This window comes from Echeneis naucrates, chromosome 6, assembly GCF_900963305.1.
Source record: "Echeneis naucrates chromosome 6, fEcheNa1.1, whole genome shotgun sequence".
NCBI lineage: Eukaryota > Metazoa > Chordata > Actinopteri > Carangiformes > Echeneidae > Echeneis > Echeneis naucrates.
Window position 1 is genome coordinate 11822065 of NC_042516.1, and position 15552 is coordinate 11837616.

The 15552-nt window shown below is 41.7% G+C and overlaps 2 protein-coding genes across 3 annotated transcripts; one reads left to right on the plus strand and one right to left on the minus strand.

Annotated features, from left to right (window-relative positions):
• The first annotated feature begins 187 nt into the window (after nt 1-187).
• On the plus strand, nt 188-11182 carry cep85 (centrosomal protein 85). 2 transcript variants are annotated; one of them, XM_029504989.1, is made up of 14 exons: nt 188-320; nt 1189-1248; nt 1354-1485; nt 4374-5167; nt 6253-6383; nt 6531-6648; nt 6762-6947; nt 7391-7543; nt 7616-7770; nt 7895-8012; nt 8502-8552; nt 8650-8757; nt 8854-9097; nt 9212-11182. In XM_029504989.1, the coding sequence occupies exons 2-14, from the start codon at nt 1209-1211 to the stop codon at nt 9373-9375; spliced, it is 2394 nt and encodes a 797-aa protein (XP_029360849.1). In that variant the 5' UTR covers nt 188-320; nt 1189-1208; the 3' UTR covers nt 9376-11182. The 2 variants fall into 2 exon arrangements, with proteins under 2 accessions (XP_029360849.1, XP_029360850.1); XM_029504990.1 differs by lacking the exons at nt 188-320; nt 1189-1248; nt 1354-1485 and adding an exon at nt 3492-3711.
• A 413-nt stretch (nt 11183-11595) lies between these two features.
• On the minus strand, nt 11596-15419 carry ubxn11 (UBX domain protein 11). Its single transcript, XM_029503762.1, is given in 14 exon segments — nt 11596-11752; nt 11840-11974; nt 12706-12779; nt 12928-13142; nt 13145-13214; nt 13287-13364; nt 13439-13656; nt 13759-13843; nt 13922-14001; nt 14092-14143; nt 14233-14333; nt 14436-14513; nt 15123-15163; nt 15241-15419. Coding segments are annotated over 14 exon segments (1455 nt in total). The 5' UTR covers nt 15312-15419.
• Between the last annotated feature and the right edge of the window lie 133 nt (nt 15420-15552).

Genomic DNA, 15552 nt, shown 5'->3' on the forward strand with positions numbered 1-15552 from the left:
AGGTCAAACGGCACAGTCATCTCCCACGGTCATCGTTTTTGTTGCATGGGAAACGTCGTATAAAGAGAACGCCTTGTGAAACACGGATGTCTCAGCTGTCAGCTTCCGTAAATGTAAAAACCACAAACGTTTTGTGAGTCGACGCCGACAGTGGTTGGTAAAGGGCGGCGCTGTGACACTAAACAAGCGTCCCTTCTGTCTCGTCGGGGTTGTCTAGCAGCGGAAGGATCAGTTGGCTAGCGGACGGTACAGATTCAGCTTCGGCTACCAGCCTGAAACCGAGATTTATCACTTCGCTCTGTCTTTATGCGGAAAAAAAGGTAGAGTAACACTTCACGTCCGCGCCGACGGCTCTGTAAGCTTTAAACCGTTTAAACACGAAGGCTTTCGGATCCGTTACGTTCATGTTCACTCCGGCAGCGAAGCAAACGGCAGCACTGTGTGTGTTAGCTAGCTGTTAGCTAGCTTGTTAGACGGAAACGGATTTGTCACGGATTAGCTAAACGATTAACGGTGCCGCGCATCGCTGTGCAATAAATGCGATTTTTATGAGTTTGTAGATTATTCAGAAACCACGCTTTTAAAAGAAAAAGATAAATAATATTTACAACGTCTCATTTTACTGATATCGTACAATTTTTCCAACATTAAATAGGGCGATTAGTCGCGTTTAGCTGACTTAGCTCGTCCTGGCTACTTAACGAGTCACTTCCTTTCTGAATTAGCTGTAGAAGGGGATTAGTCTGCGAAGACCAGGCTGCATCTCAGACTCTGTAAGGAGCCATTTGTGGGGGTTACATTTCGTTGCCAAATAATGTACAACTTCCTGTACACTCATGGGGATATTATTGTTTGTGTAACAGATTATGTAACGTTGACATGTGCTCATGTTGTTATTTCTGTTGGTGCTCAGAAAAGCCTGTCCAGATTGTTTCTGGTAGGTTGGGGGGCAGATGAGTTTGATCGGTGACCAGATCTGTCATGAGCTAACAGCTGTTGTGTCCTCAGCAATGGGTGTTCAGTTCATAATATACAGTACTCAATAGAGGAGCTTTTGTTCAGTGAAATTTTTCTCTTTTTTTCCAAGCCAAATGAACTAACAGGTTCTTGGTTGCTTGCTTGTCTGTTGAAGTGAGAAGTGAACCTCGATATTAAGTGTACTGTGTTATCTTCCCCAATCTGTGACAGGTGACATTGTCTTATATGGAATGACAACCTCACAGAGATATATTGAATCCAAACCAGCAGGTAAGTTGGCACTCTGCTGTGAAAATGCGTAAATTGTGTGTGAATTCAGCATTTGCTGATATATTCTTCTTGACTTTTTCCCCCTGTTTTCCCACTGTGTATTAGCTCGGTTTGCTGACATGGAGTGGCAAACACCAGCTGTGTCAGAGAAGTTCCAAAGCCGGTTTGGCCGCCGGCCTGGAACATCGGACAGTGGGGACACTGGTCTTGGCACCTCAGCATCTGACAGCACGGAAGGTGATGACTTTTGCTTGCTCTTCCTCTGCCTGTATTGTGTAACACTAATTTGAGGTCTGTCATTCCAAATTTTCACTCATTCCAGCCAGGAATGGATGCTTTAATGGTAATGGGTGTAATAGCATGCTGCATTAATGCACTTGACACGATATGTGATAGTTGTTTGTCATTAACCTTGTATACTTTTAGCTAACTTGAACGTTTAGCTCTATCATACAAAATCTAATGTAATTAAAAGCTATAGATGGCCCTCGGACTCAGCCTCAACCCCTTTTTTATGCTGTGACTGTAAACACTGTCTTTAAGTTTGTGCTGTTGTTACTTAAGCTATTTATAGAGTAAAAAATATTCATGATCCACTCTGTCAGCTTGGGAGATTTGCAGAGGTAGATTAAAGTCTTAGTTAAAAATGTCCTAGTGCTCCGTTGTAGTGATGATAATTGGAAGGATGTGGTGTTGGGATACTAGGACTAGACATCTAAATGACAACTGGACCACTGCACAAGGGGAATTCTGTACTGAATGAGAAAATATGAAATCCTGGTGGAGATGATGAAACTATATTTATAGGAATACACAAGCGAGTGGAAAAAATAACACGCTCCGTTCAGAATGGTTCAATGTCATGGTTGACCAGCTGGGATGAGTGGTCCCTTGTACAGCAGAAAACACTGAAAAATAATAGCCTGAAATAACAGTGTGATAAACTGATCAGACGTAAACCAACACTGTCCAGGTTGGGCTCAATAAAGATGATATTTATGCTCCGACTGCCATTTGGAAATTTTTCATAACAACTGCCTTTATCTCTCTCAACATGTTATCTCCTGTCTCAGTAGTTTCCGTAAATTGTCTGAATAGTGGTGTTTAAGCATAGGTACAGGAAGCCATTATAAGGGACCTGGCCAAGAGTTGGAAAGATAATGTGTGCTCTATAAATTTCCTCTCACCTACCATCCTATGTCCAGTCAGAAGCTCTGAACATGTCTAAATCTTAGAGGGAAGCTGTCAAGAATAATTTGTAGTTTCAGCATTTGAATGTTTTCACATTTCCAGCTTTAATGAACTTCTTGAGGTGCAAATGTTAACCTACCAGCCTTAAACACTGGCATCACACAGCCCAGGTCTTACATTACCACATTCCTTCAAAGATTAAAGCTGCAGCTTCACAAATGTCAGCCAAGCTCATTATATGTTGCTTCAGATTAATTGTTAAATTTGTGTGATTTTGTATTATTTATGTTTATGTCGTGTGTTGTGGTCTCTGGATAGATTTAGTTTATAGCTACTTTCTTCATGTAGAAAAGAATGTAACTACCTTTTGCAGGCTTCACTTAAAGTTTACTGACGGCCACTGAGCGTGCTGCAGTTGCTGGTACTCTTGTTCAGACAGTTAAATCTACAGCAGTGCCTAGCAACATGACAATTTACCCCACATTTAGACACAGTAATGACCTGTTGTATATAATACTGTCTAACATTGTTAGAAAGGAAATTAAACAGGTTGAAATTTTGTCTAGTGTGGAAAAAAGGAGGTTTTAAAGCTTTAGGTAATTTTCTTCATGTTATATATGCACGTTACAAACTATGGAATGTCTGTTGGGCAATTGTCTAGGAAAGGTTCTTCTTAAAGCATAGTTTAGACTTGTTGAAGCCAGTCAAGAACTAGCAGACCTAGGGGGCTACTATTGCATTTAAAGGTTTTACCTTCCTGGAGGCTTGATAACATTCATTCTTTTTTTATACTTGATGTTATTTCTCTCTGTGATCGAGGAGGGTGTGGATTAAACTGAACAAAGAAAACAACCTCATTCAGTCACTGACTTTGCTTATACACGTGCATGTTGTGTGTTACAGTGGGAGGAGGCAAGGTGCTTAAATAAGCGGCACCCACAGATCACTCTGTAACTTGAGAGATGGGCTATAAATACCCCTAACCTTTCCTGTGTATGCGTATTTGTATGCGTTTGCTCAGAGGTTGGTACTGGCTGGTTTTACTGTTTGAGGACAATACAGCTTTGGGGTGAAGCAGCCTGACTGCTGCGTGACTATCGGTCTGAGCTTCAGAACTTTTTTTGGCTAAACCAAGAAATGCAGAAGACTGAATGTTGTGATTTCAAATGTCCCTGCAGCTCGGATCAGCTTTAGAAAAAAATGCCAGAGCTAATAACATGTTTGTTGCATTCAAGTGAGCACCGGGTTTCCAGACTTCAGCAGATCTCTCAGGTTTGTAATGCTGTTGGAATCAGCTTTTGTGTAACTTTGGATTGTGTTGAGGCTTGAGGAGATGTCTGCATGTAGTGATCTTGCGGTGTTGTTAAAGGTCTATGTGAGCATAATGTGATCTTTAGGTTTCAAAAAATGAAGAGGGCCAAAATTTTTGGACATGTTTAATGGTGTGGGTTGAGTGTGTAGAATAATTTCAGAGTGAATGTTGCTAAGAGTATAATTAAAATAATTCATGCTAATGGAAAAAAAAAACCCTTTTACTCAGCAGTGCTAATGAATGTCAACAGTGAATTACAGTTACACGTTGAGTTGTTCATCTGGTAACATCAGCTTTATGAAAACTATATAAAAAAATTTTTGAATCATCATAGAACACAATTTTTATCTTGCTCCTTGGATTTAGTTTATTATAAACCCTTTTCCTCAGTTGAATCCGTCACAGCCAGTTAATTCTTTCAGTGGTGACACCACATCATCAAAGTAGGCCACCCATAAACCCTGCTGCATCTACTTTACATCATTGCCTTGAAATAGAGAAAATTGCCTGCAGTAGTGTTCCAAATACTCTGCACTGATTTTACAAGGTGCATCAGCTGAGCAGTAGGAAGGAATCGCTCATTGTAATTTCTAATGACTTTTTCTTGTTTTACTCTTGAAAGATTTCTGCAGTTCCAGCAGCAGCCCCTCTTTCCAACCCATCCGCAGTCAAATCCCGATCCCCACTGCACATGTCATGCCATCCACGGCCGGATCCCCGGCCTCTAAGCCCCAGCCCTGTGTCCAGGAGGATGGCCCGTCCTCCCTTGAGGGTCAGAGATCTTCATCTGGCTCCAGAACTCCAAGTGGATCCACATCAAAGTCTTCCTCTCTTTCCAAATCAGCATCTTCACCAAACTTGGATGCTCAGGCTGGTGTAGGAGGTGATCCTATTGGGCCAAAGCCAGACTGCCTGAGTCGCTACCGCAGCCTTGTAAATGGGTTGGACCATTCACTTTTCCCTTCAGATCACACACGGTTGGATGAGGGCCAGAGGTTTGACACTCCTGCTGTGGAGCCTACTCTAAATCAGTCAGCCCTGCTAGGGGGGTTATGCCCGGATGTCAGACTCCGATTACAGGCGAGTGGGATTAGAGACAACCCAGACTGTGTGTCTGACGCCTACCGAGGAGGCATGGAGCACAGCTATAAGGTTTTCCCTGAAGCAAGGCCTGGGGTTCCTAGTACAGCAGAAACCTCTAATCAGAGGGGCAGTCAGTCGGGTGCAGCTGGATCCACTGGCGTTTATGCAAGCCCTCTCAGCCTACAGACACAGGCTCTTCTGAGGGAGCATACGGGGTCCATGGGGTATGAGCAACTGCGGCAGGACAGATGTGGTGACCTATCCAGCTGGCAGCAACAACAACAGCAAAAGCAGCAACTGGAAAATTTACGATTGCAATTGGAACAAATGCAGGTAGGCAGCCATCCCAAACAAACAAAATGCTTAAGAAAATGCAAGCCTGAGAGTTACAGTTACTTTTATATTCTGCTAACTGTCAGTGATCTTTTGGGGACACAATTAAGAAGCAAAACACTTATGTAGCAGGTTACCTCCACTGTGTGGCAAAACAAACTCATCTTGGCTGATATGATGGTGAGGTTTTGTTCTTTGACGACAAAGCCTAAATAAAGTAAAGCCAATAGGAGTCAACATGTGGGGCAGTTGGTTATTGGTGGACTGTGAAATCTGAAATTTCAGGGCCTGACATATATAGGTCATTACAGGGGAAAAATGATTCCAAAGCCTGAAGGCACACAGATGTCTTGTCCTGTGAAGTTATGATTAGTCAACTAAATCAGCCAAATCAAAATCACAAGATGTGTAAAATATTTCCTCGGCTATGTTCTTAGCTTTGTATTATTTTTTTCACATATGTAATTCAAATCATATGCTCACATAATGTTGGAAAACCATTTTCTGCTTCACCTTTGCATTCAATGTAGTTTAAAAAAAAAAAAAAAGAAGAAGAAGAAAAGTTACACAACTGCTCTTTGTCATATCAGTGGTGTGTTCATTTCCTGTGTGGTAGATGATGAGTGACTGACTGTCACTTCCACATACTGTGCACTTCTGTTGAAAACAGCTAATCACTAGCAGTTTCTAAAAACCTTGTATACATGAGATACAAAGACTGGACTGAATCTACATGTGACTAGTTGGGTATTTGACAATAACAATTAAGTTATTGTGCTAATCATAAAACTGTTCTTGATTGTAAATATGCTCCCAAAGCTATGATATGAGTGCTTCATTCATTGCCACCTTGCTGGATGTTAATTTCAAGGCACAGGAATATGCAGATGGTCGGCTGTGTCTATTTAGGAAGGATACACACAATTGCATTATATTCTAAAGAGAAATTTTAACTTCTTGACCAGTCAAAGTTAAATTACTTTATCTGATTACATTTTCATATTTGGTTATTTGTTAAATTATTATTATTTACACAAAAAGACTGATCCGGCTAAAAGCGTCACATGCATTTCTTTTTGTTACAGTTAATGAGTGCTGGAGTGGGTCAGTACCCATCTCTGTACTCCAACCCTGTTCACTCAGACTCTGGCAAGTGGGATGCTCTTGTCAAAGCCAGTGAGAGTCTTCTGAAAGAGAAGGAACTTATTATCGAAAGGTAAGTGATTGAATAAAGTAAATAGGAAAGTGAGTTTGTTTGTTTGTTTATTTATTTATGTTTTTTTTTTTTGTTTTTTTTTGAGGATTAGTGTCGTTGATTGTATTGTGCTTGTGTTGATAATTCTTGGGCCCTATCATGATGCAGACAAAAACAGCATATGGCCCAGTTGGAGCAGCGACTGAGGGAAAGTGAACTGCAGGTCCATGGAGCCCTCTTGGGTCGTGGGGCTTCTTACGGAGATATGTGTATGCTGCGGCTACAGGTTGGTTAAGAGATGCCCAGGTTCCCACAACAATACAAAGAAGACACTGTCATCACACCATTTACCCCTAAGAGCCTTGACTAAAATATTTGTATCGCATGCTGGGTTCACAGGAGGCTCAAAGAGAGAATGCCTTCCTGAGGGCACAGTTTGCTGAGCGTACAGACTGCGCTGCCCTTGAGAAAGCAGAGGCAGAGCGCAGACTGGGAGCTGTTGAAGCAGAGACACGCCGACTAACTGATAGTCTGAAGGAGACTTGTGAGAGGCACTCGGAGGAGATGAAGAAACAGGAAGAGAGGGTTTGTGCTTAACTACCACTATGTACACCACCACAATGTACACCATTGTGCCATTCACTTTGTGTATATTTTAGTGGAAAATATTTGTTGAGAACAGCATTTAAATTTCTGTAATTCTTGTCATGTTAGTGATGAAGGAAAGTTTAAGCTTTCCTGCCACAGTGATATTACCAAATACCTAGGCATCACTGTAAAGGAAGCTTTACTCCAACCACAGGAACTCAAATGCTGCTCCCTGTTCCTGTAAACTCACTGTCAAGCTCAGTGCAGAAGTAGATCTTGCATGTTAGACTTTAACACATTCTCTCAGTGTTCTCTCAGAGACGTGAGGCAAGAATAGTATTACATATTCTTCCCTCACATGTTCTCACTTGCTATGCATATAACGCCTATTACATTTGGAGTACATTTTCCCACCTACCACATATTGCTTATGAATGCAGATCCGAAGTCGAGATAAGCACATAAACAACCTGAAGAAAAAGTGTCAGAAAGAAGCAGAGCTGAAGAGAGAGAACCAACAGCGTATTGAAACTCTGGAGCGCTATCTAGCTGACTTGCCCACCTTGGAGGATTATCAGAGCCAAAACAAGCAGGTCAGGATGAGTCCTTTTGATTTGGTCCCCTCTCATTTTCTCTGGTCTGACTTGCTTAGTTTTTAATTTCAGCTCCTGGAGGCTGAACAGCAGGCAGCCCAACTAGAGGAGAAGGTAAAAGAGTTGGAGATGTGTCTAGAGACCACCCGCTCACAACTTAGGGAAAAAGATGCTCAGCTGGAGGAGCAGAAGCGCAGGGAGAGAGACCTGCTGACTACAATTACTGAGTAAGTACACACATGTGATCTGGTTACTGTGAAGAGTGTGCCCAGGAGGCATGTTTGTTGTATGCACTCTGTGTATAAAGAGACAGAAATAACTCTGTATATAATGTGTTTTTATTTTTGTCAGTATGCAGCAGCGGGTGCAGCAAGGCCTTGAGGATGGAGCCAGGCTGCCTTCTCTGGATATTGAGAAGCTAAGAGTAGAGAACAGCGCTTTGAGGGAAGAACAGCAAAGACTCAAAAAGGTCTGTTATTCTCAGTGTCCTTGAAAGGACTTGAACTTGAAGGAGACAATGTACAAAAGTCTCAAATTTGAAAGCTCAAACTGTTCGTTCATACTGTGCAATGTAATAGTAAATGATGACCAACAAGATATGGAAATTTCTCTGTAAGTTTCTGCATAATTGAGGTTAAAGCATGCACCAACTCATCATCAAATGGTAGTTGATTTTGACTTTTCTATTTCTATTTGTTAGTCTGATGTGTCATCTCTTTCCTTCATGTCTCTTCTATCATGTTTATCGTGCATGTCCAATACTCCATGTCCAATGTCCAATACTTGAAACCTTGTGTCAAAACCTTTAGGGAGGAGATACAGGAGTGTAATTTGAGATTAAAGTGATTGCCATAACATTGGTTAGGCACACAGGATTAATTATGAAGTTATTGGCTCTAAAATGGGGGATTGTAATAACTTGGAAGAGGGTATTGTTTTAAAGTTCTTCTTTATGCAGGTCATTGAGAAGCAGCACCGAATGATGGAACAGCTTGGCACCCAAATCCAGGTCTCAATATTATCTTTAATGTCTGTTTTCTATTTATCATTTTACTGCATTGTTTACAGTCTCATCTCCACAAGTCATTCATTGCTTGTGCTTTCAGGCTTTGGAGGAGCAGATATCTCAGGAGGAGAGCAGCTCCCAGGCTCTCAGAGAAGAGGTGGTGGCCAAAGAGCAGAATTTGCTGGACCTCCACACAGCCATGAAGGAAGTGAGTTAGACGGATGCATGAAAATGATCGTGTTTCTTAAAACTCTTTTTGTAAACTCCACTGGTCCACTAACTGACACTGTCTCCTGTGTTTCAGCTGTCAGCCCAGAACCAGGAATTGATGGAGCAGAATCTGACCCTGCAGGAGCAGATGAGTGATCAAGAGCAGAGGAGCGCTAACCAGGCGTCCCCTGTCCTGCAGCCAGCTGGGGCTTGTCTCACGCAGAGGCTTCATGTAGAGATAGCATCCTGCCTCAGTGACCTGCGCTCCCTGTGCAGCATCCTGACTCAAAGAGCTCAAGGACAAGACCCCAACCTCTCTCTACTGCTTGGTCTCACATGTAAGCACAGCTTACACAGCTTTTACTCTATTTCCCTCTGGTCAGTAATGCGGCACAAAGCTAGAAGAAAATTGGTTGTGTGAATGTGAAGTTTGTTTGTTTTGTTTTTCACAGCACATCCACCTGTGGCAGAGCAGGGTGAGGACTGGATGAGTCCAGAAGTGCTGCAGAAGAAACTTGTTGAAGCTCAACAGCTTCGTCGAGACGTTGAAGAACTACGTAATGTAATATTGGATCGTTATGCACAGGACATGGGAGAAAACTGCATCACCCAATAACCTTTCACCCACCCAAGTGATGGAGGTAACTTGCAGAAACCCCACTTCATCTCAGCAGCATCTAAAACAGGCCTGTCTTTCATACCTAATTTCTGAATGTCAGAAGTAGGACTGGATTTAATTTTCTTAAAATAAGGACAGAGGAAAGCCCAGTTGGTTTAGCTTCTACTTCTCTCCACTGACTGAACATTGAGTCTCAAGCCTGCCTGTGTCTGAGAACCCTCCCATACCCCTGGTGAGTTCATCTATTTCTGTCCAAGGGCTAACAGAAAATAACTTACCTCTAATACTTGATCCTTAAAGCTGTGTGTATGTGTGTCTGCACGCGCGCATATGTGTGTGTGTCTGTTTATGTTTAATGACATATTACTGTCAGTTACCAAACAGTCTTATGCTTTTGTTCCACTCCAGTGGAAAAATATTTGTGTAGAAGTCCCACATATGTAATTTATTTAAATCTTAATTTCCCTCTCATGGGGAATTATCCAAGAAATGGTTGACAATCAACTGAAAATATTTTAATGTGTGTTTATTTTTTGTTTGTTTGTTTTTACCGTATTCACAAGTAAATGTTACTAACATGCCATTATTTAAAATGGTAAACACTGTAACATTAGACTCAGCTGTGAAGTGTCAGACTTACCAACTAAACGGTTTCATACCAAATCAGCTTGTCACACCTTCAGGCCTACAACAGTTTTACTACCAAAGAAAACTCTGTGTGGAGCAGTTGTGCAAGACTAAGAATGTTTGAATGCTCCTCTCTGCTGCAGGCCTCGTTATGAAAAACCAACATGTGCCTTTCTGTAGGTTTGCAACCACAATGCTAATTCATTTAAGACCAACCACAAAGGGCTGTTTGCAGCAGATTCTTCCAATATGATCTGTCTCGGTGTGTCAACCAGTAGGATAGTTAATACATTCCCCTGACTCTGAATGTAGTAGATTACTATGGGCTGTGACACAGAGCTTGTGGGAGGCCCCTATACTGTTTTTGCTCCTGGTAGGTAAAATGAAGAAAAGTTTAGTGTGGGTGGTTTTGTAGAGCCTACTCTGTGTAAATGACTGACATTGCATTATACTGTACATTTCAGTTGATAACGGCTTCAACAGAGTGGTTCAGTGTTAGAAAAACGTACGCCTGAGATTCAGTATTAGTCTTCAGTATTATTTATTTTTTTGTTTGTTTGACAACTCTGTTTTAAAGCATTTTGGGTCCTAATGAGTTGCTGTAATATTGTGCTAATGTTGTTTGCTAAAACAACAATGTGTAAAGGTCCCATGAAGTGTTTTTTTTTTTTTTTCCCCTCTTCCTTCGATTGTTGTTTACTTCTCTGGTCTTTTATATGTGATGGCCCAGGCTACAGTTGTCCAGGCAACTGTCACTGAGGACAACTTTCTTCCTTCAGGATTTAATGCCTTGTGGCGGTGATGAAGGGAGGGGTTGGCTGGATCACCCCGACATCCCTGATCTAATGAACTAGGTGGAATATTGTTCAAGATAAGCCATTTAAAAAGAAAAAACCTGACACTTTACACAAAGAGAAAGGAATTTTAATATAAAGATATGCAATTTTGACTAATTATACAGATCAATACACCCAGGGACACACAAGCCATTTTTCATTTCATGGGACCTTTAAACTCAAGTAGCACAAAATTTATCTTTGGAAAGTCAGGTTCCGCATGCCTTAACATCTCAAATGTTTTGCGAAAGGGAAAAAATGTTTATATTTTCATACTTTTGTCCTCGTTTGTATTTGCATATTTTAGAAATAAAGATTTTCAAGATTTTGTTTTGTTTTAACTCCTTGGGATTTCATTTTCCTTTTTGTTTTTCCTTCTTTGCACAGACAATCAGTAGCACCAGGTTTCTATAGATAGGATGCACTGATTCAATATGCTGACCTGGCCTTGATTCTCATCTTGTTAAGCAGAACAGGCATCCACCTTGACATGAACAGTCCACAAAAATATTTGGGGTCTTTTTTCAGTGACATATTTTTCTTATGTTACACGAAAGTCATCCTTGTGCTTTCCACTGCAGTGATGTTTACTGATTTAACAGATATCCTGAGCTGATGTATTGGAATTGGTATAGGGGGAGAAAACGTTTGATCAGAGACTCCATATCTGTGCTGCTCACTCAACCATGGACCTTTTTAACAGTAGACATTTTGAGATATTGGGTGCAGGGGTGCTGGCTTGAATAAAACAGGTTTATTTGACTCCAGTCAGTGAGGGACAATGTTGTCTCTTTCGCAGCAGCAAAGCAGCGTTAGTTGTGAGTCCGCATGATTGGAGCGTCTTGTAGTTGTCATTGTAGCAGGATTGTGGATATGCACTGATGATGTCATAACCCGGGAGACTACTGCCTCTGTAGTGTAAGAAATACACTTAACCAGTGTTGCAGCGTATTATGAAAAAGAACAAAGATAACTTGGAGGAGGGAATGAAATCTTACCTGTGTTTGTCAAGATACTGTCGCAGATGGCCAATTGTTTCTGAGAAGCACATTTTCAAAATGTAAGTTTGACTCCCATCCTCTGACTTCACCTTGAGTGTGATCACATCATGTGCTGATGATGGCTGGTCCAGCCTGAGTGTGAGAAGTTGACAATAACTGTCAGATAATATAAAACTGCTCCATAAATATGTGAAAGCTGATGTCATTACATGAACCAAAAGTTACATCACTAGCTGCAGTACAAGTCATAAATAAATCAGATGCATTTTTTATGTAATAATTTCTTTGGATGATCTCAGACTCCCGAAGGAGGTTAACTGTCTGAATCCTAGAACACATCACAAGCATGCAAGTGCTGGCTGTCCACGATGACCTGCCCTATTTTTCAGACCAGTGCATACAGTAATCTGCACAATCTCAACTGTCAATCATTGTTGCCAAAAGGGGATTTTATTCAGCCTTTACATCATGCAGTAAGTACTTAGATTTAGCAGTTCCTTTTAATCTGTTTTTCCTTCTAATTTATGCATGGTTGTAATGTTAAAATGATTTGCTGTGCTGTTTCAACATCCTGTATTTGGATAGACTATAAGATGCTTACAGTGAGTTACATTTTAAACCTCATACCTTCCCCCCCTCACATGGGTGCTTTACATCAAATAGAAATACAGTGCACCATTTTGTATTAGCATTTTTTTCTTTTTCTTTTTTTTACCTTCCGAAGCCTTTTTTTTCCTTAAAACACATCTCTATAAGTTTGAACAATGCACGTTCTTCACAACAGATTAATGGGCAGCCTTTCACTGTTTTTATAGGCACAATTATAGGAATGAAAAGAATAGTGCATGATAAAATGTCTATACCTCTCTCTCATTTTCTGCAGGGCTGCTGTGTTGATAAAGATCATTGAGTCACTGCTTGGCACATTAGATGAACCCTAAAGAGAGTGCTTGTTAGATAACAAGTATAACATTACGCAAAACTACAGACAGACTAGATGATGTTCATCAGCATCAGAACATTTAGACACAGGGCATTTAAGTTGAGGGCTTTTGGGACGAGGTGGAGCTTTTCTGCTTTCTCACCTGCAGGTTTGCTCTCAGCGAGTTCCTGATATCAATCACTCGACCAGCCTTGACTACAACCTTGGGCAGCTTTTTCAGGAACTGATCTGTGCTCAGCTTCTTGTCTGTCAACCATAAGAAGGAGAAAATAACAATGAAGATAAAAGATTTCTATCACAGGTGTGACTTCTGGGAGTGTGAGAGTGATGTTTGCAGGACAGACCAGGTATTTGAGAGGTGGCGGCCCTTGATTTGCTTTTCTCCCATGGTAGCCTGAAGATAAATTCTTCATCTCTCCTGTCATGAACCTGCACAGTAAGTTTTTGATAAGTCACAACTTTGTACATTTTCTGACAGGCAAGCAGAAGAAACGGGCTCACCTCAAAAGGAACACCGTCTGGAAATCTTTCCTGAAGCTCAGATGGAAAATACCCGTCCATCAAATCTTGCATGCACTGCTGCATAGACCAAAGACGAAAGTGAACTATCATCAAAGGTCCCAGTATAAAGTAGGTATTTTTAGTTTACAAACCTGGGTGCTGCGCTCCTGATAAGAGCGGAAAGGCCCATCGAACATGACAATGCCATTTCTGTACAGCCTCAGTTGAATAGGAGCCTTTTGTGCGAGCTGTGCCCCCGTGGATGTCGATTGCACAAAAGACTCTCCTTCCCCAGCAAGGATGTTAAGTTCCATGATCCTCTGCAGCACAAGGTCAAAGTTCATGTGGAAATCTCTGAACCCAGAGGTGCCTACAGAAGAAAGATTTACGTGAGGCGTCTGTGAGGTAGGTGAGTGTATCCAGGAAAGCTTCAGGGCAATCGTGACCAACGTACCTGGATGCCAAACAGCACCTGAGCTGTTTGGCAGCTCAGACTCTGTGGAGTCACTGGTCTCCCCATCACCCACCCAGATCAAACCATAGTCGTTTAGAAAGCGCTGTAGGAGATAGACCAGCCGAGTTCACAATCGGGTAATCGCAGAATAAAGTTATTGATGAAAAAAATACCAACTCACCTCCATTTCATGCACTTGATTCTCGAGTTGTTGACACCTTATTTCAAGATCAAGTTTGTTGCTCAGATCATGTGTACTCCCTAAATGCGGAAACATCAAAGTCAAAAATAATTTCCTCTGCGTTATCTTTTCTTGCCATTCTCAGGTCTGCACATGTTGAAGGTAATTACCAGATTCTTTTTGAGTTTTCAGCATCTCTTCCAAAACAGAGATCTTCTTATTCTTTGGAAGAACAGAGGAAATGAACCGTGAGTGTGACAAAGATATGTATCACTGCCATTGCACTCTTCATTTGGAGGAAATGAGTTTACCTTGCTCTTAATCTCCTGCTCTTGACTCATCACTTTGGCCTCTAGCAGAGTCATCCGCTGCATCATGGCAGACATGAGTTCAAAGTCACTTGGTGCAGCACCTGATTATCACAGTGAGAGTCAGCTCTTCTTCTTTTTTTTTATAATTGCAAATAAGAAAAGCTGTGTTTCACTTTGAAATAAGTCACTACATCAATTTCTACCTTTCTTTAAAGGGGCTTTCGACTTTGAAGTGGAGGCATCTCTGGCTGGAGTTTGGGAGGAGTGGGTAGGATTTGAATCTAAGGAATAATCATCATCACTGTCAACCAATGCTGCCTGAAACTCTGCAATTTACCAAAAAAAGGTGTCACAAATATGATTATAACACATTCATGGTTTATCTGCTATGGATAGCTGGATTCCTGAAGTGACAATATATGTCAGAGTAGTGCGATTATGAGCAGTATTGTAACTGAATACCAAAGTACTGTAATAAAGTGGGTATAAGTAACTTTTCTGAAATACACCAGCACAATCCACCAGAACAGTCCACCAGAACTATTTTATTGTTACTTTAAAAATTAATATTTTACCCACATAACAGTAGAATGAGGATCTGATTTAGTTTTTTCCTGCTCATTGTCAGTAATTTTAATGGTAATGTTTATTTTATTCTGACATTTGAAAAAGGAAGCTCAGTGAAGGTGTAATGAACATGCTGTTCCTCTGTTCTTTTGTAATCCATATTGAAAATATGACCAGTTCTATATGTGATGGACCAGCTGCAGCTGTAAAATAAGAATAACCTGATGAACCAGATTTCAATGTTTTTTTTCTTTTACGTGATTCATAATGTGAACGGCTCCTTCTCCACTTAAAGTCGCTGTAATCTTTGAGCAGCCCTTCACCTTCCAGCAGGTTCCTCCTGGGTGCGTCCCTCGGTGTGTCCCTGCAGGGGGACACGTGGACATGTTGATCTGGACTCAGGTCTCCGTCCTGGTCTGGAGTTCTGGCGATCTAACTCACCGTGTGTCTCTGACGGGGCTCTGCAGCGGAGGCCGCCTGGTTTTCTTCAGCATGGACAGGGCCGAGCTCATTGTCCCAGAGACAGCGGGGACACAGACGGAAGTTCCGGACCGGCTGTTTGTTTGGACTCGGTCGCCATTAGCAACGGCGGAGCGGCTTACGGTTTGATCCGCACGAGGTCGCTCTCTCTCTCTCTCTCTCTCCCTCTCTCTCTCTCTCTCTCTCTCTCTCTCTCTCTCTCTCTCTCTCTCTCTCTCTCTCTCTCTCTCCCCCCCCCCCCCCCCCCCCCCCCCCTCCTTCTCTCTCTCTCTC

Bases quoted from the DNA above. Each gene is read 5' to 3' on its own strand.
- cep85 (XM_029504989.1), top strand. From the start codon at position 1,209: ATGACAACCTCACAGAGATATATTGAATCCAAACCAGCAG. The intron at 5,168-6,252 runs GTAGGCAGCCAT...TTTTTGTTACAG, and splicing joins TGCAATTGGAACAAATGCAG to TTAATGAGTGCTGGAGTGGG. The intron at 8,013-8,501 runs GTCTGTTATTCT...TTCTTTATGCAG, and splicing joins AACAGCAAAGACTCAAAAAG to GTCATTGAGAAGCAGCACCG.